Genomic DNA, 23,883 nt, shown 5'->3' on the forward strand with positions numbered 1-23,883 from the left:
AGGGAAGTATTTCTTTAGCCTCTCTTCTTTCAGTGGTGTCTTCATACATTTCCATCTGTGCATCTCAATAATATCTTTTCAGAATAAATACAGATTTTCGGTTTGTAATAGCTTAATCACAACAATATGACCTTTAGTCACTGTATCAGGCAGTGTCATCACATAACTCCACAAATTCTGTAATCCTTTCAATTTTCAGTACCATTTATAGTAAGTATTAGCCTTTCAACATGTTTTAGCAAAGGCAGTCTTACGATTGCTATAGTACAAGCTTCAGATTTTGAGGCCAGTCTCAAGAAGCAAAAGCATGAACTGAAATAGTTCTGGGCTGCAGAAGATGCATACTGTAGCACTGACATTTTACACTTTGCAATGCAGACAGAAGAGAAAAAGTCTTTGTATTAATTCACAGTATTTTGCAGTCATGCTTTGAAGCAGACACAAACATATTATTCAACAGCCTCTCAGGAAAGAGCTTGCCTGGCTGAAGGTATCACTGCATCTTTGCTACTGTTGCTGGCTCTTAAAGGGCGTAGCACTGTGCCTTGCAATTTTAACCAGTTGCAGAGCTTTTAAGTTTAAGCTGACCCATTTAATCAAAGACAGAAAGTTTCTCTGGAGATACACATCTTTGGAAACTTAGTGTTTTCATAGTTTGCTATCCTACTGCATTTACATCTTCTTTCTTCAGGACTGTGGGTGAAATCAGTTTTTCCACCCGGCTCATTTAGGTCTGTCACATAGATTTAGGGCCTTAAGTCCGGGTTCTAAAGTCTACACAGAAATTTCTTATTCCAGGAGAAAAACAGAAAGGTGTGAGGAGCATGTCGGACAGAATGCCAAACTGCACAAAAATTAGATATTTTTTGTCTTTGCATTTTTTTTCCTGGAGACTTCTTCATCCACTGCTAAGTGCAAGTGAATGATTACAACAGCAAACTAGGAAAATCCAGAGCTGTTGGAAGGAAAAAAGTGAAGAATCAGTTTACTTCAACAGATCCAAGACAAACAGTTCTTCTGACCAAATACTTAATTCCAAAAGTCTGCCACTACTCTTTGCAGAGAAAAGTACAGAGAAAAGCAGAAATTTTAACAATCGCCTCCAGCTATCTGGATGCAAAACTGAACTAGGTAACATTCCTTAAGGAGGGGAAAAGAGCCTACTCCTGCTGAGAGATCTGCCCCTGCTTCCAAATGATACAGAAGGGAAAGCTGCATCAGAAACAATGAATCCAAGAACTCAAGGACAAGAAACAGATGGAAAACAGTACTTACTGACTACTTCAGTAATAACCCAGTGAGGAAATGCCAGGCACTTGTCTCTGGATCAGTGAAAACCTTCAGGCCACAACCAAAAACTGGACTAGTCAGTCGAGAGAAGGAACTACAATCATATTTTCCACAAGCTGTTTTTTGTGCCTTTGGCCTTATTCATTCCACTGCCACAAGCCTATTTAAGAAGCGCTTGATAAAAATGAAGCACCTGTGCAAAAGGGCTTCCCCAGAAATAATCCCATTCATGCCATCCATAACTTAAAGCTAACACAGCAGGTCTTAGCCAGTCTCCACTTACCATTTTTCCCTACTTTCCCGCAGCGCAGAAGGGTTTTATGCCATGGTCCCGTGCAAACCCCATTCAGACTATATTAGAAACGTCTATAGAACTGTATCACCATACAAAGAAAAAAGCCATTCTTAAAGTAACCACAAGATTTCACTCCCCACTTGAGCTGTGCTGGCAAAGAAAAGACATATGACACTGTAAGAAATAGCTGACATCACAGTTCAATGCCAAGAATACTTCATTATGTCATTTCTGCAGGTGTCTAGTATTCTAGAAATGATTCCTGAAAATTCTCAAATTGTCACAACCCTTCTTTAAAGGTAGTTCAGAAGACTTTGTTCCTTGCAGTAATTTGGTACCTCACAATAAACATGCTTTAGGAATCACTGCTGTCCTTGAAGCTGAAAAAATGCCGCAGAAATACTGGACCGAATGCAACCAGTGCATTAACCCTATCCAGGGAGTTCTTTATACTTAGCCCAAAGCTTTTTCACTTTCACACAGTTGTTTCTTAAGATTACCTCCTGCCCCTGCAGTTTATTCTCTAGCCTAATAACTTCAGATGTCTACGCTCACATCATCTTGTTTGTGACAGCGCTACAATAAAGGAATGGCAGGAGCAGACAGCTTTTTGAACAAAGAGCTTGTTTTTTATGCTGAGTTTGGAAAAGGAAAGTCAACAAAAGAAATAACCAGAAACAATAAAAAAAGATTCGTTTCCAAGGGGTTTTTTTTTCCCCCCATAGGTTTACATGAATACTTAAGTGAGGTAGAAGACTTCAGTCCAGAATATCACATTCAATTTTATTTAAAGAGCAACTTTATCTGAAGGATTAAACATGCAAGTGACAAAACACATACAAGCTCACTTGCTTAGTCACAATCAAATACTATGCTTGAAATAGACAAAATCCATAAAACAGCATTTTGAAAACGGGCTTTAAAATGATACAACGTCAGAAAAAGCAGGGAAAAGGAAGTCACTTCCAAAGATCTGAAGTTGCAGAAGGGGCTGTATTTAGGAAGCAGCTTGGAAATAAGGAAAGAGGCAGACAGGAAACTAGGAAACAAAGGAAGGACTACCAAATAAAGCATTAAGTCTAAAATGGAAGACAGAATTGTAAGCAACTTGACAGGTAGATGAGAAAACAATGCGAAAAGAGGGAAAATGGTTTAATAATGAGGTAGAGCAAGAAAAAGTAGACAAACCGTACAGTTCGGAAACAGATTTGCTGACTACTATAACGATTTTGGAAGAGCAGATCGGTGGTGATACAAAAATCAAGGCACAAATGCAAGTCTAAGCACCAGCCTTTTTCTTGATAACTAAGGAAAAAAAACTCGTAGATGTGAAGAAACACCTGCAAGATTTCATGTTGGGAAGAACAGAGAAAAATCTTCTGATGGAAGGGAACACTGAGATTTCTAGTAGCAAATGAAAGCTTGGTGAAGCATCAGTTGACAAGGAAAGTGGGCAGTGTAGCTGCAAGAGGAACATTCATGGTGGTCATGTCTCATTTAATGCACGAGGCAGTATAAAATAGTGAGACAGAAAGAGAATTAAGAATATGAGGTAAAGAAAAGCAAGAATTCACTTAGATATCATAGTATGATGGGCCTGAGTGACAATTTGACACCCTTTGGTCAAGAATGAAAGAAAGGCAATGCGTTTGGCACACACTAATGGAAGAAGCAGAGATGGTCATCCCAGCAACTGAAACAAAAACAAAGCATCAGAAAACAGAGAGGGGAAAAAACATAATAAAGAAAAAAAAAGTAAAAGTTTCCAGTAAAAGTTTACTGGAAAAGCTTCCAGTAAAAGCTGATGAGAAGTGAAAAGCAGGAAAAATCGTCCCTTGTTTCTAGCTTCTCGCGTTTCTAACAGTTTGTGACGGTTCTGGTCAGTCGATGACTGCACAGAAAGCCAACCAGGAAAGGTTCAGAAAACCAACAGAACTAAGGATGAATAAAACAACAATCTTCTTAAACCAGATTTTAGAAAGGAATGTCCTGAGGAGACAAAGTACTGAAAGGATGGGTGGTGGGGGAGACAGCGGACCACACCAACATAAACAGGAACAGCCCAAAGGAGAGGAAGCAAGAGCCTCCAAGGGAAGAGTCTTTTTGGCACCTAGTCTTATTTCAGAGTAGGAAGTGATTACAGCAGTGAAGCTGTGCATAATAAAAAATTGTAGATATTCGTTTATTCTACTCTCGATGAAACTGTTCTGTCCTCAATAGCACTTTTTATTTAGGCACTTTTGTCCCACACTGAACTTGGGTTTGCAGCTCAGTGGTAGAGCCGATCAGTCATCCATGCCCTCAGCCATCTGAAATGTTGACATAAAAATTTCAGGCTCCCCCAAGGGCATACAGCTGCTTTGTGTGTCCAGAAACTCCTGCTAAATGATTTCTGTAATTCACCCAAGCATCAGACATACTCCTAATGACAAGCAAGCAGCATGCTGCGTTTGCAGCAACAGAAATACATGTCTGAGTACAGTCACTCAGTTTGAGGACTTATGACATCATTACGCAATACATGACCCGCTACAAAGCACTGAAAAGTTGTTTTACCCACTGCCAGTTCTAACCATTGCCCTAGCAATTTCCCAACTTCATTTTAAACACAGGAGTTGCTACAAAGCATAAGATAATTGAGATGAATACAAGGATAGAAGGGTGAAATCTAGCGTCGTTTGACATCCAAGAGGTCAGACTAGATATCAACAGCTTCATTTACCCTCAGACTTTGTATATAGCTCTTGGAAAGCAGTTTATACCTGCAGACGCCTGGCCTGATTTACAGCACCTTAAGAACATTGCTAAAATAAAACCACTGATGACCTGGGTTTGACTTAAGACTTTTATACTTCAAAACAACCTCAGGCACGCCTCCAAAGCTCAGTTCAACTGGAATTAGAAGAGACATCATTCACACAGTTAGGAAAGGCTCACAGAGATTTCTGCTCCGTGAGAACCACTGGAGAGGCAGCGCCTCTAGCTTCAACAGAGCGAAGTTGAAAGGCGCTCAGATACAGTACAAATGTGCTCAGCACAAACACTCAAATCTGAGAAAACCTACATCTTTGCAAACTTCACTATTACACCATGCAGCAAATGGGTGAAAGATAAAGATACAATTTTCTATATGCATCTACAACATTCACAGATAAGCTCCAAACATGGAGGTCCCTGGATCGGCTACATTAGCTGCTTGCTGGTGACACAGGGCAAAAGCACAGCAAACAGGAGCGTAAGCTTTGATACTGAAAAATTAAAATCTTGCCATCATTCACAGAAAAAAAAAGTAGTTTTCAGTTAGGAAGAGGTTTTCTATCATGCAGGGCATTACAGAGCTAACTACGCAGAAGAGGCTAACAGCCATCAGAAGTCTATCACTCCACCTTTTTATACACTATTTCAAAATGACTACCGGAATTACAGCTGGAAAGAACACGTCCCTGTAAGAGCAGTTTATCTAAACTGTTGGTTTCACCAGTAATCTTCTCTTGAGATTACTCAGAGCATGTAAAATATACAGCATTAGTGACTCATTCCAGGTGAAGGCCTAATTTTATTCTCCTTAATGTGTCCCACAATGAGCTCCTAACAGCCAGCTACACCAAAACTCTCTTCCAACTCTCTTCATTTAGCTTCTTTTTAAGGAGCACTGGGATCTGCGCTCATCTTCCTCATCTCACAGAAACAAGCGTGTTGCTGAACTTGTCCTGAGATCCGCCCCAACAAAGACCTAAGGAGGCTGCTTTGGCAACAAGCTCAAGATGCCCCATTTAGAACTATTTCCCCTACCTTGTTATGGCAACGGGAAACCAGTCGGAGTACCATGATACTTAACAAGAATGCGAAATAGCAATGAGAGCTGTAGCGGCAATTCATGCTATCAAATAAATACACTGACTAAGGCTCAGCCAAGTCAGTGTGCTAAATGGACAAGCAAGACATTCTCTCCTCGAATAAAAATCTGGTTTATGTGGCGTGTGAACACCTGTTGATAATCCACTTTGGGCCTCTTCTTTCCCCGTGACTGGCTTCTTGCATGGGTACCACCAGCACTGGCACCCTCTGTGTGGGTAGTCCCGCTCCCCGTATCAGCTTCACCTCTGATAGCCAGATGCAAACCGTCACCTGGCGTCTTCTTTTCTCCAGCTCTGCTCAAGCGTTTTTGCCTCTCGCGCTCATCTTCTGCTCTCCCTCGTCCTGATCCAGCTTTCCATCCAAGCGTTTGAGAGTCATTTGTCAGGACTAGCTCCTCTGAGACAGTCTTTGAGTCAGCTCCCTTCTTTACTGAGGACTCCTGCAGTTTGAGTCTGTCAAACAGCTGTAAAGGAACATTTGTGTATATGACCACATTCATACAACAAGGGAGGCCTCCTGTTCTGCATTTCTACATGATATTGGAATATATGATCCTGAATCAGAGGTCACAATACACAGTTAGTGCAGAATCTTCACTAGTAATAAATACCATGTTTCTTGCCAAAGTCAAATTGTGATATAAGGTGAAAGGATCTCTGGCACATGCATGGGTGCCTTTAGTGTGACCACCATGGAAGGTAATTTGGGGAGCAATATAGATGTGCAGTAGCATTTAGGTTATGGCAGGAACAACAGAAGTCTACCAAGCTGCTCCTCTAGCTCTCTTTCCACAAACCTCTTGTAATGTTATCAGATAGTACTAGAGAGATTTGATTTCTATCCTTTCCTCCTTAAGCAGGACGCAAATCCTTGTGGTAAGGAGCCTCAGTCATCAAGGAGCGCATACTCAGAAGATAACACCAAAACAAACTGAGAGAGGCCTTGAGGGTATTCTGAGAGGTGAGCAGACCAAAAATAACAGGAAAAAAAGCCTAGAACAGCAGATCCAAAGCACTGTATCAACTCATTAATCTAAGAACACATGGTGCTGAAATTGGAAAAGAAACTGCTTTTATTATGTCAGTAAGCAAGTTTTTATGAAATACTGACAAATAAAAAGGATTCTGGGTGAGCCTGTCTCTTCCTACCAACAGGACTGAAAGCCCATCCCGTGAGAGTGGGCTAAAGGAACAATGACAACTTGATTATTTTAAAGTAATCTTTAAAAAAGGGAGGCTGGGATCCATCAGAAGATTTAAGAGAGTTAAATGGCATGGATTTAAAAGTGAATTCCTCACAATGAAACTGTAGAAGTTTTTGCGATGCTTCTCTAATGTTCAAAAGGCCCAAAGCTATGTCGTTCTACAGGCACAGCCCTGCCACATTTTTTTTTTTATTGTTCAAAATCGATTATCACGTCTTCAGGTTTCAACTCTGTAAACATTCTTTTATGCAGCTGGTCCTAGAGAGCATCTTGCTTTGGAGCAGCATGAAGAAGCTTGGTCTTCACAGTACTTAGACAGACCAGGAGTTCAAACGATCAAATAGACAAACTGCATCACTGGTTAGAGACAAACACTGCGGTTGCACAAACACTAGTATCAGGTTTATACGCTGCCAAATCACCTCGCAGAATAAATTTTAACTGGATCACTCACAGGCACAAAAAAAAAAACAAAACACATTTGTGCCAAATTAGCTACAGCACAAAGTACTGAATTTATGCTTGGCTACTGGAAGATAAAAAACAGCTCCAACCTAAAGCTAGACAGTACAGAATGAACACATCAAAAGCCACAGAGTGACTTTACAGAAGATCAGCACATTGCACTAAGGAATGCAATACCTAATAACTGTGATCTGATATTAGGAACTTTAAGGTCAGAACTTCTGAAACACTGAACTATGGCCAAAGTACCTTCAGAAAGGCCAGAAAACTGCTTTTTTCAGTTCAAGCAATGTTCGAGTCCTCCGTAAGTAAAACATTTCAAGGGTAAATATAGCTTTCCAGTCAATGCTCCCCTTCTACTACTTTGAAAAATGAGATGCTCCAGAAATTAAAATAGGAGATGGTTACCTACCCTGGTTAGAGTGAGCTGAGGTTCAACATAGAACGCTTTGCCCAGTACTGGCTTCCTGTATGTCTCATCCACATCTGTCAGGGCCTAGAAAATTAAAGAAATGAAAAGAAAGTTAAAAATTAAAATAAAAGACCCAAAGGGTCTTCAAATCAGCTTTGTGTCACACCACTATGGATTATGCTCTATCTCAGGGACAGTCCATCCTAGGAACAAGCTATGCTTTGGAGCTGCCTTCTTAACACCTAAGTTACACTAAGGTACAAAAGCAAAAGAGCTGCAGATTTGCAAAATCTTTCTGAGCCTTGCCTGCAAAATCCTTCCATTTTTCGCACCTATTTCCAAGTTTTCCACAGCTCCAGACTCACAACTTTTTAATAGCTACTTTCTGCATCTATTGTCTTTAAAATCTTCGTAAGATAGAAAAGACTGGAAAAGATACAGTCCTCTGCTTTTGTCGCTGACATACAAGTGACTTGTTAGAGAAAGAAAACTTGTTAGTGAAAGAAAACTGGCTACCAATGTAAGAAGTTTGGATTTTGTAGAGAAAGCTTTAGAAGCTTCTGATAGTCTTCATATTCCACCTGCTGGCTTCTAATCCAAACCCTTGAAACTGTTGGAAACTCTTCAGACTTCCCCCTTACCCTCACCTAAAACCTCCTCTAAAATGGCTAAGCATCTCTCAGACATACCAGTCACACCAGGCACCACTTAATGCTGAAACCCAGCAGTCAGCGCAAGGACAAACTAGCTTTATGGGCCACAGTATCACACTTATCTTCTCAAAACCTAATTTGCTTAAACCTGTTGCAAATTTCAGTGTAAATCAAGGGCCGGAACAATAATTACCATATTCCAGAACTTGTCAAACGCAACCAAAAACCCTGTGCAGACTCCACGAAGCCCTTTGAAAGTGCGGATATGGACATTGATTTTTACACCATCTCGGACACAGCGATGAAGCTCCCCCAGTGGGCTGCCTTCATGAACTAAAACAGAAAGAGAATGTCACTTGTCTTCAACAAAATACATTTGCATAGAAAGCATGTAAAAATCTGCTTTACTGTACAAGTACAGCAGGTCTTGGAACAACACTTGTTTTTACAGTAAAAGAAAAGAGAAGCCCCAGAACACTGTAATGCCCTCTGACAGTAGTTACTAGACCACTAAACCTCTTTTTACAGCAAGGACAGCAAAGATTTCAGAAAATATCAAGGTCTCCCTTTACGTAACAGGTAGCCAAATCAGCCTTAGCAGAAAATCTTTTTGCTATATTTAAAAAAAATTCTAGGTAGTCCTCATTTCAAATAAACGTGGGTCAAAAGGAAGCAAAAAACTCAAGGAGGCAGAGAGAGGTTCCCAGAAAAGACAAATGCCAAATTAAGACCACTCCAAATTAGTTATGTTTTGATAAAAAAGAATATTTGATCCATCACGCAGAAACGTTCCTTTTCTTTACAAGGAGATTCTGAAATAACAGATCACCAGGACTTCTTCAACTAACTAAACTGGATCAGTTTAAATTGATGAAAGTGTATCGTTTCAGCTAAGCCTTTGAGCAGCCAGGGCCATGAAAACACGTCCTTCAGAGACGTGCAGTTCTGTGGCAAAGAAATCCAAAGACTACCAGCAACAGACACCAATGAAACCATGCTAAACTGCAGAACGGTAACACCTCCAGTCAGGATAAAAAGAGAGTAAGAAAAACATATAACTTACCTGGTTAACTTACAAGCCTCATCTACACACTAGAAATCTTTGCAAGTGAAAATTATCTAGAGGGCAAGATACTATTTACATTACAACTTCTACCCATGCCACGGTGAAGCCGTTCCAGTGACGTGCAAACGCAACCATGGAATTGATGTGCAATTCCTACCGAGAGTCGGGGAAAACTATCTGTCTGAAACACACCTCTCACAATTCGTCACGTTAATAACAGCACCTGAAACCGAGATGAACTCTCCCCTTTACACTCAACACTCAAGGCTTTAATTTGCACATTAGAAAATGCATACTGTGGACCTAAAATGTTACTGCACGACAGCTGATCTGCTGATCTGCATTATTTGGCTGCATGGTTAACATCTGGCCACGGCATGGAAATACAAAGTAGCTTCCTCTGAAGTAACTTAAATCACATTTATTATCTGAGATGCAATGTCTTCTTTCTAGCTCTCTACAGCTGGGTATCCGGAAAAGAAATGCTTTAACACAGCGCATAAGCTGTCTTAGTACCTCCCAACTTTATATATAGCGGTAATTCATGAGTCTTCGTACTTTCTTCAGCCTAACTGATATTAATCTCACGTTTTCAACTCGCAAGTCCTCCAAAGGAACCAGAGAGGACGCTGTCACTGTATCAGATGGACGTTTTTAATGAGGTGCAGTATTTTTTCTAAATCAACCCTGAGAATCTGCAGGAGCGTTTTAGATTTAGGTAAATATATTTTTACATTGGAAGTTTATCCATAACTTCTTGCAAAAATTGAAGTGAAGCACAATCTTTATTTCCAACTGTGCCTTTGCTTATCAGGGCCCTGTAAGGCCTGGTAGAAAAACACTGTATTTATGGCCCTACCAAATCTAGATAACACATGCTGTTCCTACTTTTCCTTCCTGTGTAAGGCTCCAGCTTCACCAGATCAAAAGGGCAGAACGCGTTATTCAAGAAACCTTTCAATAATCAGACATCCACTTATCAGAAAAATAAAAATAGCAATTTGAGTAATTTATCTCTGCAACATGCCTCTCCTGCAAGCATCAAAGCCTGCCATGACCAGGCTCTGCATGTAGTAGATTTGCCTGTAGCTTTTGATGCTGTAAATACCAGTGTTAATAATTTTTCAGTCTGTAGGGAAAAAGGTTACCTAGTTGGTTTTGTACTCAAAATCCAATTCCTGTTTGTGTAAAATAAACACACGCTTAATACCAAGACTCTGAAGAATTATTAGAAAGCTACCATAAGCCGGAGGGAAGTACCCCGGGAGAGACAAAATAAAGATCCAAACTGGTTGAGTTCAAGTCCCTGTCCTCAGGGTAGATTTTATTAAGAGATAAGATTCAGAAACAAGAGCAAAGCAAGTCAGAGCGCCTGAAATAACTCAGAACACTATCAAGTGCCTTTCTGACTGCTTTGCAGTAACCGCGTGCGCACAAGTTCTTTGCCCCTTGGCAAATTCAAGGCAATTTGAAATAGCTTCTACTGAACCGATTCAAAGCAGACACTGCTATAGTGGTTTCCTTTTTACTTCGGTAGTTACATGTGAGACCATCCCTCAGGACAGGCAAAAAATCTGACTCCGTTCTACACCTCTGACACCCTGAATTTGAAGAACACAGCAAACTAACGTATCACACATACTTCTAGAGGAAGCCACCACATTAGAGTCCAAGTTTCGAGCGCAGCGCAGTCTGCTGGGCAGACAGAGCCCCTAGTTACAGGGGAAGCACACAATTCTGGCTACAAATTATTCTTACAGCTCTCCATACAACTGAGTATCACTTTATATGTCAGTTATGCCAGTCTTCTTCAAAGTCCACATGGTCCAGTCAGCCACTTCTTAGACACGCAGAAATTAAACATGCACTCTGAATGGAAGCATCCAGTTTATTTGCTAGACCACCACTAAAGCTATTTCTTACAGAGGTTTTTCTAACTTTCAGTCATAGTAATCTAAATAACAGATGCTTTATATGAAGATCCTAAATCAATATTTAAGGTCAACTCTTTTGGGAATCCTACACAACAGATCCTCTGCATTTGCGCAGAACCCCAAGCTAACATGATGTGATTTACGACGATGTAGCACCTGTGGCAATGAATATATTATGTTTTTATGTCTAAGCATAAGAAAGTTCTGCTTTAGGTATTCAGACCTGAACATTTTGGGCTTTACTTTTTTAGAAAAAGAGCATTAAGACAGTACTGGTGATTAGAAGAGACACTTGACTCCAGTAAAGATGCAGTATTTGTAATTAAGTGCACCTCAGTTACAACTCATTTGACAGCCACGTCACTTGGTTCTTGGTGTAGGTGCACAAATTGCATCTCTTAATGCTTAAAGACTATTACTCTGACTGCGTACATAAATTTACACAAGAAATTTGTATCCTCATCACAAATGATGAATTCAGCAACATTATAGCTCCCTCCCACCTCAATCCACTGTTCTGTCATCATGTCACTAGAAACACCGGCGCTGTATTTATGCCCCCAGGATGTACAGCTAGCAACCAAGATTTATAATAGCATATTAGAGACTCACGGTGTGGTTATGATTTAAGGGCTAGCTGCATGGGTTGAAATCTGATTCTTGGTTTGAAAACAGCCTTTCACCTAGCACGCAGTTATCATTTTCCACCCAGACTGCATCCCTCTCCCTGACCCCTCCATACCCCACTGTCACTTAGCCACTCTCCTCCAGTCGCACGCTGCTGAAACCTCCAAGCTCCACATTCCCCAACAAATTGCTCTGCACTTCCAGTCAACCCGCCTCCAGATGTCTCAACGTCCCCCAGGCCTCCTTTCCCTACGCCTGCCCCAGGAACTCCAGCATCTCCTTCCCCAGCACTCTCACTTTACACCTTCTTTTTCCACCAATGTCCACTTCCCCTGCTACCCCAGCCCACGTTTTCCAGCTCCTACCCCTCATCCTGCAGCTCCCTAATCAAGGCACTGCTTTTCCATCCCACACCTGACCCAGGCACTACCCTCGTGTCTCCTTTCCCGTTCAGCTTCCTGACCAGCTCCTTTCCTTCCACAAACCAGACAGTTCTGCTCGCCCTCCCACCTCTTCATCCTAACCACAACTTCGCCCCAGGCCGCTTCCCAGCAAGGGTTTCCCTTCCTAACTGCAAACCTTCCACTTCTTATCCATCCAGGCAACCCCCCTGCCCCAGCCCGCACCCCTTCACTATCTATTATAGCTGATATTGACTCACTCACCCAAAAAACAGTCCTTCAGCCACATCCTGATCCAGCCTGCATCCCTCCACCCCGTCCCAGTTCACACCCGTTTGCTCCAGCACAGCCCCCCAACACCCTGTGTCCCCGTCCTCTCCCCTCTTCCTCTCATCCCATGGCCCAGGCTGTGTCCTCAGCCCTTACTCTAGCCCTCCCTATCCCAGCCTGGATCTTCAGCCCTCTTCCCAGCCCCCACATCTCAGCCCACATCCCCTTCTCCAGCCTCTTCACACCCCAGCTCCCACCCTGCCCAACCGCAGCCTGGCGGATGCCGGCCCACACTGCCGCCCCCTACCCCCAGCCCCCCCACCCCAGGCGCTCCGGCCCAGCCCCTGCACAACCGCCTGCCCCCCATTTCCCAACCGCCCCCCCTTCCTGCCCCCAACCCCACCACCGCTGACCCTACCTGCCCCCAAGCCCCCCTTCCTGCCCCCAAAATCCCACACCCCACCACCGCTGACCTTACCTGCCCCCAACTGCCCCCACCACCCCTTCCTGCCCCCAAACCCACACCCCACCCCTGCTGACCCTACCTGCCCCCAAACCCACCACCGCCCCTTCCTGCCCCCAAACCCACACCCCACCACCGCTGACCTTACCTGCCCCCAAACCCACCACCGCCCCTTCCTGCCCCCAAACCCACACCCCACCACCGCTGAGCTTACCTGCCCCCAAACCCACCACTGCCCCTTCCTGCCCCCAAACCCACACCCCACCCCCGCTGACCTTACCTGCCCCCACACCCCACCACGCCTTCCTGCCCCCAACCCCACACCCCACCACCGCTGAGCTTACCTGCCCCCAAACCCACCACCGCCCCTTCCTGCCCCCAACCCCACACCCCACCCCCGCTGACCCTACCTGCCCCCAAACCCACCACCGCCCCTTCCTGCCCCCAAACCCACACCCCACCACCGCTGACCCTACCTGCCCCCACACCCCACCACGCCTTCCTGCCCCACATCCCACGCCACTCCTGCCTGCCCCCAAGCCCCCCAGCGGCCGCCGCCCGCGCCTTACGGGGCATCCTGGTGAGGACATTGCGCGGCGCCCTCCTGCGCCGGGCCGCCGCGCCGCTCCCGGCCGCCTCCTGCTCGGGGCCCGCGTTGACCATGAGGCTGCGGAGGCGCTGGATGCGCTCGGGGTCGGCGGCGGGCGGGCCGCGGCGGGCGGAGCGGGCCGCGGCGGCGGCGGGCGGGCCGCGGCGGTTGGGCGCGCCGCGGCGGCGCAGGCCCTGCTGGAAGCTCTCGTACTCGGCGAGGTTGCTGAAGCAGGGCGCGCCGGGGAAGGGCAGCGGCGTGTTGGCCGAGTACAGCGCCAGCAGCGGGTCGAAGCGGCTGGAGCTCACGTCCAGGCGGCTGGGGCTGGGGGCCCGCTCCGGCCCGGGTCCCGGTCCCGGTCCCGGCCGGCGGCGGGGGCGCCGCTGCTCCCCGCCTCCGGCCGCCCCCTCGTCCTCCTCCATGCTCGGCAGCGGTCGCGCCCCGCCGCCCGAGCGCGCAGCCGGCGGCCGCCGCCAGGGGCCGCTGCCGCGCCGCCCGCCCGCCGGGCGCCGAGCGGAGCCGGTTCCGGGCTGCGGCGCGGGGCAGGGCGGCGGCGGCGGCGCGCTGCGGCTCTCGCCTCCCTCTCGGCACCGAGGGGCCCATTCACTGACGGCGCTCGGGTTTTAGCGTGGTTTCTTTCACTGCCGCATCTTCGATTTAACTTCGCGGTGCAACTTTAAGTTAAGGCCTCGCTTCAGGGGCCTTCCTCTCCCCTCCAAACCGGTACGCCACCGGCTCTGGCCCAGGAGCCTTCTGCTATTTTGGAGGGCGCTACCAAATTTCGAGTAGGGATATTGCCCAGAAGACCCCGGACCCCCAGAAACCGGAGCAGACTAAATGGAAACTGGGCAGGAGCTTCTGCAATATACATTTCCTTCCCTAAATAACATATAGTGCAGAAATATTTTTTCAAAAGAAAAGCAACACCACGCTGTTAGCCCTGCAGGCTTTCCTTTCCCTGTTGATAGGTTCCACCACCTACCATTAAGCTTTCACAACTGGTGCCCGCAAGTCTCATGTTTCCTATTATGGCAACATGACATCAGTTAGAGATCTGTGACTAACTAACTTCAACGAAAACGTCTATTTCTTCACTGGGCCACAGCATGGGACTTTTCCAGCTATAGAAACGTCAGTGTAAGCAGAGGGCTGGGATGCAGGTTTAGCTGCGTGTGCCCTCTAATGCCAGTCCGCACCTTGAACCTTGGAGGGAAAAAACAAATATCTATTTTTGTGTACCGCTACTAACCTATTTTTATGACCTTGTGCATGATGACAGCATGCGCTTTAGTCCATTAAGTTCACATGGAGCTTTTTTAGTATTTAGATTAATAAAAATTAAAGGCCATATCTGAAAACATAATCCATATCCATGTTCCAAAGTCTGCATCCACATGTTAATAGACACATTCACTTACTACATACTGCAGTGAGGATGAGTTAAATGGAAAAGTTCCAAGGATGTAAGACTTAATATAGACATATTTTTTAAAATATATATATACACACACACAATGCATACATACTATGATATATATCTATGTGTATCAGGTAGTCATAATATATGTATGATTAAAAAACCTAAATAATATTTATCAAGCAGAAGCAGAATCATTTATGCCAAAAACTGTTTTTCATCTTTGCTCAGATTGCAAAATCCAGATATTGCCACCTCTGGAATGAAGACTTTGTTTTATATGTAATGCGCTGTATGCAATGTCTGAAGTCAGGCACCATAGCATATCAAGGTCAAGTACATTCGTCTTATAGGACAAAGAAAACCCATGCAGAGTAGCATCAGAAGTTCTTACTGCTAAATGACTGTAGTATAATGATTCATTCAGAATCATCACCTCACAATCCCTCACATCCTCTTCCTGGGGACTATACAGCCACATTCTCTTATTGCGCGTACTTAACTTCTCAGTGTTAAGACACAGTAGTGGAGGGGGAGCACTGTGCTTTTATAAATGCATAGACTCATTATTCATTTTCAGAAAAAGGAAGAAACTGCCAAGTAGTATTTAACATCAGTACCCATTTAGTGCAGTTTTTCGAATTAGATCTGAGTTATTTACTAATTCTAAGTAATTTATTAATTCTTATTTAGAATTAGAAGAAAAAGAAAAAAAAAAAAACACTTTGTTTCAAATGTGGAGGTCCTTCCCACAGGAAGGAAAGTATGAAAGTGGAAAGGAAGCTGCTGTATCAATGAATGAAACCAACTCAATGCTAACCTTCGGTCACACTTGATCATCTCTTTCCACGTTTATGGTCAGTCTCAACTGCTGAGTATAAACTTTCCGTTACCAACGGCTCTTCAGCTAGATGACTGCTCTAGCACCATCTTTTTGAAACCAGTATGGTTAAAGCAGTAATAATACCCTTGGAAAAATGCAACTATAATGGTATTATGGGTATTTTGTACTGAAATAGTTTTTCTCTCTAAAATTCCAATTACAGGGGGACCAGCCCTTTTATATTAACAGAGATATTTCTGCTCTGAGAGATTGTATGATTTAACTCTTTTGACAAAGAGTCTTCAACTGATACTTAAAATCAGAACAAAACTGTGCATAGACCAGGCACACACATGCCCATCATACTTCTCTCTCTCTTTAACGATCAGGTATCGTCATCACTGCTATATTTATATCTCTAAGAACAACCACCCAAATTCTTGCTAGCATCCTCTCCGCAAGCACAAGGAATGTTCCCCTGTGTTGCTGCTTTTCAGCCTACTGCACAGTAGGAGATAGATGGTTTCCCAGGCCACAGAAAAATGACAGCACAATGTTTTACCCATGTCCTGACAGAACTGAGGTCTGTACAATATCTTTACTATTAGCTTAACTACTTGAAACCTTCACTAATTACCAGTAAGAGTCACCACAATGAGGTAAGTTGAAATAACACACACAGCAGGGAAGAAATTGTTATTTCTTTTAAATCTTAAAATAAGTATAAAAATCCTGTGCAGTTGACAAAAGCTTTTAAAAATCAGTTGTAGGAAACTGACAGGCTACTCCATTTCCTTTTTGCAAGGGCCAGAGGCATTAGGTAGTTGAATATTTTGTCACTAACTTGACTAAACACATTGGCCTTGAAATTTATTACCAATTGCCAATTGAAGTACTCTGGTCTGTCTCATAACTGAAACAATAATCAAAAGAATTATTTTTTCCTCTGCTTTTAACTGTTCAAATACATAGTCTTTTATATAGTTTGACAGTTCAATAGTGTCCTGCAACTTAAAGAATACTATAGAAATGCATAAAATTTCTATAATCTTTTTGCACATATGCATTTACAAGGAACAGTCTTTTAATTTATAACAAGTTCTTAACATTCAAAACATAATATAATTTTACCTTTTCCATATTGGACATATCTTTGTGTGTCAGACAACAGACCAGTGTCTGTTTCTCAGGCAACAACAGTGCTGTAAACAATGTAGTTGCTGAAGAGGGTTAGGAGTTAAACTCTGCCAGCCACAATCCATACTCCTCACTTTGCAACAACCCTAGCAGAGCAAAATGTAAATTGCCAGTTACACCTGCTGCAGAAATCAACTCTCCTCAGCCAGAATCTCAGGATATTCTTCCCAGAACTGGTCCCCTATAATGTCACAGTGTAGAGGAACAACTTTAGTCCTAGTCCGGGTCACTTCAACTTCTTTTTCCTCTGTGTCCTTTGGCAGTTTTATTTTCTTTGTTATGACTTCATTAACCTGAAAACAGAGTTGACACATTAGTAAGCAGATAAGACTCAGCCGGATTTCATAAATGAACAAGACAAAAAGCTGTAACAAAAGTAACTGTCATCCCTAGATGTACAACATAATTTGAACACTGAATCTTTTGAAAGAGAATCTATTTTATATTCAGTAGACCAGCGTGACTAGTTCAAACCGCATGTCATCATCATATGGCCTGAAGAAATCAGCTGCAAATTCATGTAACTGATTACAAGTATTCTTGAATAAAATATAATATTTAGTTGGAGCTATTTAAAGCATACAGGAACCTTGCAAATGGCCTACAATTACCAAGAAAAAGAATGTACAAGGAACAAGTGGAATATATTTCCAGCTTGGAGCTTCTACCTGTTCTAATTAGTTCAAACAAAGAGAAGTCAGTAGCAAAAATTAAAAAAATGGATTATCAATTTTTTCTACGTACAGAAGTCATAAGGCTGAATAAATTACAGCAAACTCTCAGCATAGACTAATTGGGTCCTGATCACGAGCAAGGTGCCTATCTCTAATTAAAATCTCTCTATGTGGAAGAATACTAAGGCCAGAAACATTTATGATTTTCTGGGGTCTGATCTCATGTAAAACACAGGCCAGGAATTTCTTACACTAATTCTGCGTCAGTGATATAATCTTAGAATGATGAGAATTCTCAAGTTATTATTAAAAGAAATTCCTCATTAACAGCTGCACTCCTTACTATGCTTCTTTACATACAGAGAAAAGAGGACTAAAGGTCCTATGGACTGAGCTATCTTATTGAATGAAAGTTTATAATTCCTTTGCTATGCACTCACTTAGGATCCAATCCCGTGAAGGGTCTGGCAGAGGTCCTAGGGATTACTGTTATCAAACTTTGATAACGGTCATTAAAATGTAATTTTTCAGGAAGGAGAATATGCCTCCTCAATTTTCAAAGCTGGTAGCAATAAGAAGCCAATTGTATATTATTCATTAAACAAAGAAGAGTTATCTAGTAGATACATCAGTCTTGTGAAATTCTACATAAAACATACCTAACAACAAATGAGAACGTACATACATCAATGGTCATAATTTATGTATAAGCCAGACTTCAGAAGAGTTTTCACACTATGCTCATGGAGAGAGATACCTCAAAAACACCTCCAAAATAGCACATCATTATGTGGATAATGTCATTAGTTTTAAAATATATTTATAGATGATGTCCACAGAGTTTTACTTCACATTTGGTGTTTTTACAGCACAGCTTGTCTGCCGTAGTGTAGCTATTTAAAACATGAGCATGAAGGCAGTGCTAACACAGTTTTTACCTTCTGCCATATTAGGACAGTTCCTTTTCTATACATCAAAGGCTCATTGTTGTAGTTGATGTTGAATTCAGAAAATAAAATTTCATTCTTGTCTCCAGCCAAAGTTCCCTGACAGAAAAAGAAAAGTACCCTTATAGAAAAAAACATAACAACAAAAAGCATACAAGCAAACTGAATCTCTAGCACAGAATATAAGTAAATATTGGAAGCAAGAGTTGCATTTATACTCGTTTTTCACCTTTAAATTACAAGCTCTAATTACCTCTCCCAATAGAGAAACTATTTGCAACTGTCAAATGGAAATATTAAGAGAGATTTTCTTTCAAGTTGGTTATTACTTTTTCAAAAGAGTAGAAGAAACTCAACAGAATCCAGAAGAAAACAGATATAACGTGCTTAAGTCTGCACAATCAGTCAGAATACTACAGAAGGAGCTGGGAATCAACAGTGTCTTAATCCTCCCATTTTATTTCTTCTTCAAAGATAATGGATGTTTCTTTAAAGTGTTTAGGATTTCTGAATTCAATAATTATGAAATGAAAAACCAAGTAACACTCTAGCTAAAATGCCACACGCTAATCATATTAACATCTGTACAATTCAAGAGGAAGCTGCTGAACGTACATCAATGAAATTATTACAGTAAGAATAGAAAAGACGGCCAGGGCTGCTGGGTAGGCAAGACGTGGCTTAGCAAATGATGTGATTTGGTTTGTACCTAGAACAACACGACCTCAAAAGAGTCTTACCTGAAGTCTATCCTGTGCTTGTACTGGTGTCAAACCACTTCGTTGTACAAGCATCCAAAACACTGTATTGTAAAGGTTATTAATATGGCCTACAGAAAAAGAAGGAAAGAGCATTTACCAAATCTGAGCGACTACTCAGAAAAAAGCAACTTCATTGCCAGAGTCACGTACAGGAAATACTCAGTAATAAATGGTCATTAATAATATCAGTATCTGCAGAAGCTATATCTTTCTGATCCATTTTTAAGGTACTGTATATCATAAGAACCACCAGAAGATTGCTGTCATGATACTTCACAAGTGGGAAAGGGAGAACAGAGAGAGAAGGGTGTTTATGAATAATTGACCAACAAGGACTAGCTACTAACGGAAGTCTAGAAATGAAGCCCAACAGCATGGAATATACAGTGCTCTTGACTGCTATGATTTTGCTACATGGTGAAGTTTAATTCAAACAGTCACATCTCTCGGTTAAAGAGGATAATATTGGTTAAATAAACACAACAACAACAAATGAATTCTATTAATAATTCTAGTATTTCCAGTACCAAATTCACTCCCAGCGTGTAATGAATATAATCTGAGGTCTCAGAACTTTAGCCTTCATTTTTGCTTCCACACAAATCCTAGCACAATTTTAACAGTTTATTTAAAACTATGCCTTCCCCTACCTGATGTTCTTTCACTGGTAACATACATGCATACACTTGCAGTAAGGGCATTCGTATTCAGAAAGAAGAACTCAACTGTGTAAATCTACTTTTTTTAAAAAAATGCTTACAATCTGCTTGTCTCCAACTGAGGTAGTCCTTTAAGTTTTGGTTGCTGGGATACAACACAATTCGTCCATCAAAACCTGGTGGATACAGAAGTTGCTGATCCTTAAAGTAATCCTTCCAATAGAAAACGTAACTTGAGGCAAACTGGGAGACCACGTGAGTCATGAACTTACTTGCAAACACAAAGCAAACAGAAAAAGAAAGCAATATATCAATGTGATTATACATATTGGTGATTATCTGGGCTATCAATAACAATAATTTGGGGGGGGGCAGAATTTCTTAAATAACGGTGCACAGATCAGCAATAGCATAGAGTCTTTTGAAGACTAAGAAGTACTGAGAATCACATAAGAGTTTGGAAGGGGAATCATTTTGTTAAAAGAAGTTGTGTTTAATCAAAACTTTTAAAAAATCCTTTATCACTGAACATATATTCTAGGGAGATCACACGCAAAGAGTTCACATGAAGAACCTGAGAGCTAGTTTACAGTGGATACACCCAAATACAGTCCTATACAGAACCTATACATATAGATGAAAGCAAATCTAAGGAAAATCAACAAATTCCAAATTTAGAGAGAAGTATTAAAAGTGAATACACTTCTTGGTATCAAAGCAGCTGATACCTTGCTCTTCTTTTAAACCATCTACTGTTCTTTTTGAAAACAAAACTGTATTCATCGCTTTGTCCATAAGCGATAGCAATATCTTCCAGTTCTTGCATCACTGTCTGGGCACACTTGGTCATCAGATGAAGAGCACGGTCATCATTTGGCTTTTTGAACTCATGTTGCTCAGCAAACCTTCAAAGCAAAAATGGTTGAACAAGAATCCTTTAAAAAGCTACTCAAAAATGCTAACCCATTAATTTTCATCACATTTACTTTCTATGAATATTGACTTCCAGTATCCTGTCAATACTGACAGAGAATTCCCTCCAGGTATGAACAACAGTAACAATAAACCGTGGTTATATATCCCAGATAACCCATTCTCTTTCCCATCAGTATCTTATCCTAACTATATAATAGTCTTTCAAAACAACTGCTTTCCCTATTTTACTTGGAATAAGAAGATAACAAATAACATTTTCTGTAACCTCACTTTGCACCAGGGTGCCTCTTATACTCTGTCCAACAAAGGCAACATTTAGTCAATTGTCAAAACTCAAGAGCTTTACCAGAACCAGACTTCACCAAACCACCATCTGGAAGAACAACTTTCAGAGATCAAAACCCCAGCAAGAATATGGCCCATCCGCCACTCAAGAGAACCATGACCCATTGATCCTGAAGAAAGCTGAATCTCACAGAGATCATTTCCACACACAAATAAATACTCCTGTTTACCAGTTGCAGTCCTTCCCACAACCCATCCAAGCCACTGTTATACTATTTCTGTTATACCCTATCGTCCCATAGATGCCACACTTCTTAAGCTGTATATGGCCCAGAAAGACAAATACCAGTCTCACAGAATCACAGAATGACCAAGGTTGGAAGGGACTTCTGGAGATCATCTAGTCCAACCCCTTGCTCAAGCAAGGTCATCTAGAGCACATTGCACAGGATCGCATCCAGGCGGCTTTTGAATATCTCCAAAGAAGGAGACTCCACAGCCTCTCTGGGCAACCTGTTCCAGTGCTCAGTCACCCTCACAGGAAAGAAGTTTCTCCTCATGTTCAGATGGAACTTCCTGTGTTTCAGTTTGCGCCCGTTGCCTCTTGTCCTGTTGCTGGGCACCACGGAGAAGAGGCTGGCCCCATCCTCTTGTTACCTTCGCTTTAAATATTTGTTTACATTGATGAGATCCTCCCTCAGTCTTCTCTTCTCCAGGCTGAACAGGCCCAGCTCTCTCAGCCTTTCTTCAGAGGAGAGATGCTCCAGTCCCTTCATCATCTTTGCAGCCCTCCACTGGACTCTCTCCAGTAGCGTTATGTCTCTCCTGCACTAGGGAGCCCAGAAGTGAGCACAGTACTCCAGATGTGGCCTCACCAGGGCTGAGTAGAGGCGGAGGATCACCTGCCTTGACCTGCTAGCAACACTCTTCCTAATTCAGTAGTAAGGAGACACTCTGAAGAGGGTGAAAGGATTTCTGAGGACTAACCACTGCCCCTACTGAATTCACACAGCTCAAGCAGGGAAGCCACGCTTCAGGAACCCATAGCCAGTCACATGATATCAGTCAAGATGTCGAGAATCCATGTTCTTGGCCCTGGAGCCAACACCTCGCTCTGCACTGCGCCCTGGGGCCCAGCACCCTTCTGCGCACTGCCTCCAGCCCCAGGCTGCCAGGCTAACCTCGGCACACAGCACCCCGCTCTGCACCGCACCCTGGGGCCCAGCACCCTTCTGCGCACTGCCTTCAGCCCCAGGCTGCCAGGCTAACCTCGGCACACAGCACCCCGCTCTGCACCGCGCCCTGGGGCCCAGCACCCCCCACACCACGGCAGCACGCCGGGGAGCCCGCCCAACCCCGGGGCCCAGCATCTCGGCGCCGTGTCCCCACCTCCCGGGCCCATTAGGAGGAACCTTCCCCCCTCCCCGCCCCAATACGCACCCTAGACCCCTTCTCCTCCCCGCCCGTTGGTCGAGGCGTCGCCATGGCAACCGCGCTGCTACAAACAGCGCGGCCATTGGCTGCCTGCCCAGCCCCTACCGGTGGAAGTTGCGGCCGTCTAGCCGGACCACTATCCAGCAGTTGGGCAGGCATGTGTCGTCCGTCTCGAAGTCCCGCACGTACTCGAACTTGCTCTTCGCCATGGGGAGGCGGCGGCCGCACAGCCACCTCACGCACCTCCCGCCCGCAGTACAGATGGCCGCTGCGGCCCGCCAGCTCCGTAGCATGGCCGGAACGGAAGCGGAAGTGGCCCCCCCTCCGAGGACGCAGCAAGGAGCCCTTCTGGGCCGCGAGGCGGACCTCTCCATGGCTTCGAGGCTCCCCCAGCCCGTGGGGCCGCTGTGCCGAGGCGGGGCTCGGTGCCGCGAGGACCGGGGGCCGCCAGGTCTCCGCGCCGGCCACGCGCGGTGTTGACGGGGAGGGTGTAGGCAGGAGGGGCTCGCAACCCTCCGCTGTCCCGGGGCTGCCGTGCCGGTAGCGGGGAAGGGATGGCCGAGGGGAGCGGGGCCGAGGCGACCCCCAATTTGGGGTGGGGGGCGCGGCGAAGCGCCCGGCGCCTCAGCGAGCCCGGAGGGAGCGGCCTTAGGGGAGAAGCACCCGGCGGCGCCGCCAACGGTCTCCACGGCGACCGCATTGTGAGGCGGGCGGCGGGGGGAGGGGGGAGAAGCGGCGCGCGCGGCCATTGGTGCGCTCGGGGCGGGCGGCGCGCGGCCATTGGCGGGCGGCGGGGGCGGGAGGGCGTTGCGAGCGTTTGCGCACCAACCGCAAGCGGCAAACGGCCGCGGCGTCATGGCCATGGAGCGGGGGGCGGCGGGCGGCGCGGCCCGCCCTCAGTGCCGCCAGCGCCCCCTGCCGCCCGCCTGCTTCGGCGCCGCCCGCCCGCCGCCGCCGCCGCCGCCTCCGCTCCGCGCCGGGCCCCGCCGGGAGCCGCCGCGGCAGCCGGAGGCGGCGGCGGCAGCGGCGGCGGCGGCCGAGGGGCCCCTCCAGGTGCTGCACATCAAAGTGGAGGAGCCCGAGCCGGAGGAGGCGGCCTGCGGCGGCAGGAAGAGGGGCGAGCCGAGGTGCCTCGCAGCCCTGTGGGGATGCGGGCAGGAGGCCCCAGACGCCATCGCGGCGGGAGGGGACCGGGAAGGCCCCAAAGAGCTGAAGGTGCCCGA

The 23,883-nt window shown here is 44.6% G+C and overlaps 2 protein-coding genes across 4 annotated transcripts; both read right to left on the bottom strand.

Moving 5' to 3' along the window:
• Positions 1-2,204: 2,204 nt before the first annotated feature.
• LSM11 (LSM11, U7 small nuclear RNA associated) lies at positions 2,205-13,964 on the bottom strand. Its single transcript, XM_068959644.1, has 4 exons — positions 13,508-13,964; positions 8,371-8,510; positions 7,525-7,608; positions 2,205-5,906 (listed from the first exon to the last, which is right to left on the bottom strand). Exons 1-4 carry the CDS (start codon positions 13,947-13,949, stop codon positions 5,502-5,504), a joined length of 1,071 nt encoding a protein of 356 aa, XP_068815745.1. The 5' UTR covers positions 13,950-13,964; the 3' UTR covers positions 2,205-5,501.
• Positions 13,965-16,427: 2,463 nt separating this feature from the next.
• THG1L (tRNA-histidine guanylyltransferase 1 like) lies at positions 16,428-23,359 on the bottom strand. Of its 3 annotated transcripts, none has more exons than XM_068959662.1 (6): positions 22,766-23,359; positions 20,734-20,910; positions 20,107-20,276; positions 19,326-19,414; positions 18,577-18,684; positions 16,428-17,257 (listed from the first exon to the last, which is right to left on the bottom strand). In XM_068959662.1, the coding sequence occupies exons 1-6, from the start codon at positions 23,032-23,034 to the stop codon at positions 17,096-17,098; spliced, it is 975 nt and encodes a 324-aa protein (XP_068815763.1). In that variant the 5' UTR covers positions 23,035-23,359; the 3' UTR covers positions 16,428-17,095. The 3 variants fall into 3 exon arrangements, with proteins under 3 accessions (XP_068815763.1, XP_068815766.1, XP_068815764.1); XM_068959665.1 differs by having other exon boundaries at positions 22,667-22,959; XM_068959663.1 differs by lacking the exon at positions 20,734-20,910 and having other exon boundaries at positions 22,766-23,126.
• Positions 23,360-23,883: the final 524 nt, after the last annotated feature.

The sequence above is a fragment of the Struthio camelus genome, chromosome 13 (assembly GCF_040807025.1).
Source record: "Struthio camelus isolate bStrCam1 chromosome 13, bStrCam1.hap1, whole genome shotgun sequence".
NCBI classification, from domain to species: Eukaryota; Metazoa; Chordata; class Aves; order Struthioniformes; family Struthionidae; genus Struthio; species Struthio camelus.

Bases quoted from the DNA above. Each gene is read 5' to 3' on its own strand.
- THG1L (XM_068959662.1), bottom strand. From the start codon at position 23,034: ATGGAGAGGTCCGCCTCGCGGCCCAGAAGGGCTCCTTGCTGCGTCCTC. The intron at 20,277-20,733 runs GTATCAGCTGCT...TGTGTTTGCAAG, and splicing joins TGGTTTAAAAGAAGAGCAAG to TAAGTTCATGACTCACGTGG. The intron at 19,415-20,106 runs GTAAGCATTTTT...CTTTTTCTGTAG, and splicing joins CAGTTGGAGACAAGCAGATT to GCCATATTAATAACCTTTAC.
- LSM11 (XM_068959644.1), bottom strand. From the start codon at position 13,949: ATGGAGGAGGACGAGGGGGCGGCCGGAGGCGGGGAGCAGCGGCGCCCC. The intron at 8,511-13,507 runs GTAAGGCGCGGG...TTTCTGTTTTAG, and splicing joins TGTCCTCACCAGGATGCCCC to TTCATGAAGGCAGCCCACTG. The intron at 7,609-8,370 runs GTAATTATTGTT...TTAATTTTCTAG, and splicing joins TTGACAAGTTCTGGAATATG to GCCCTGACAGATGTGGATGA.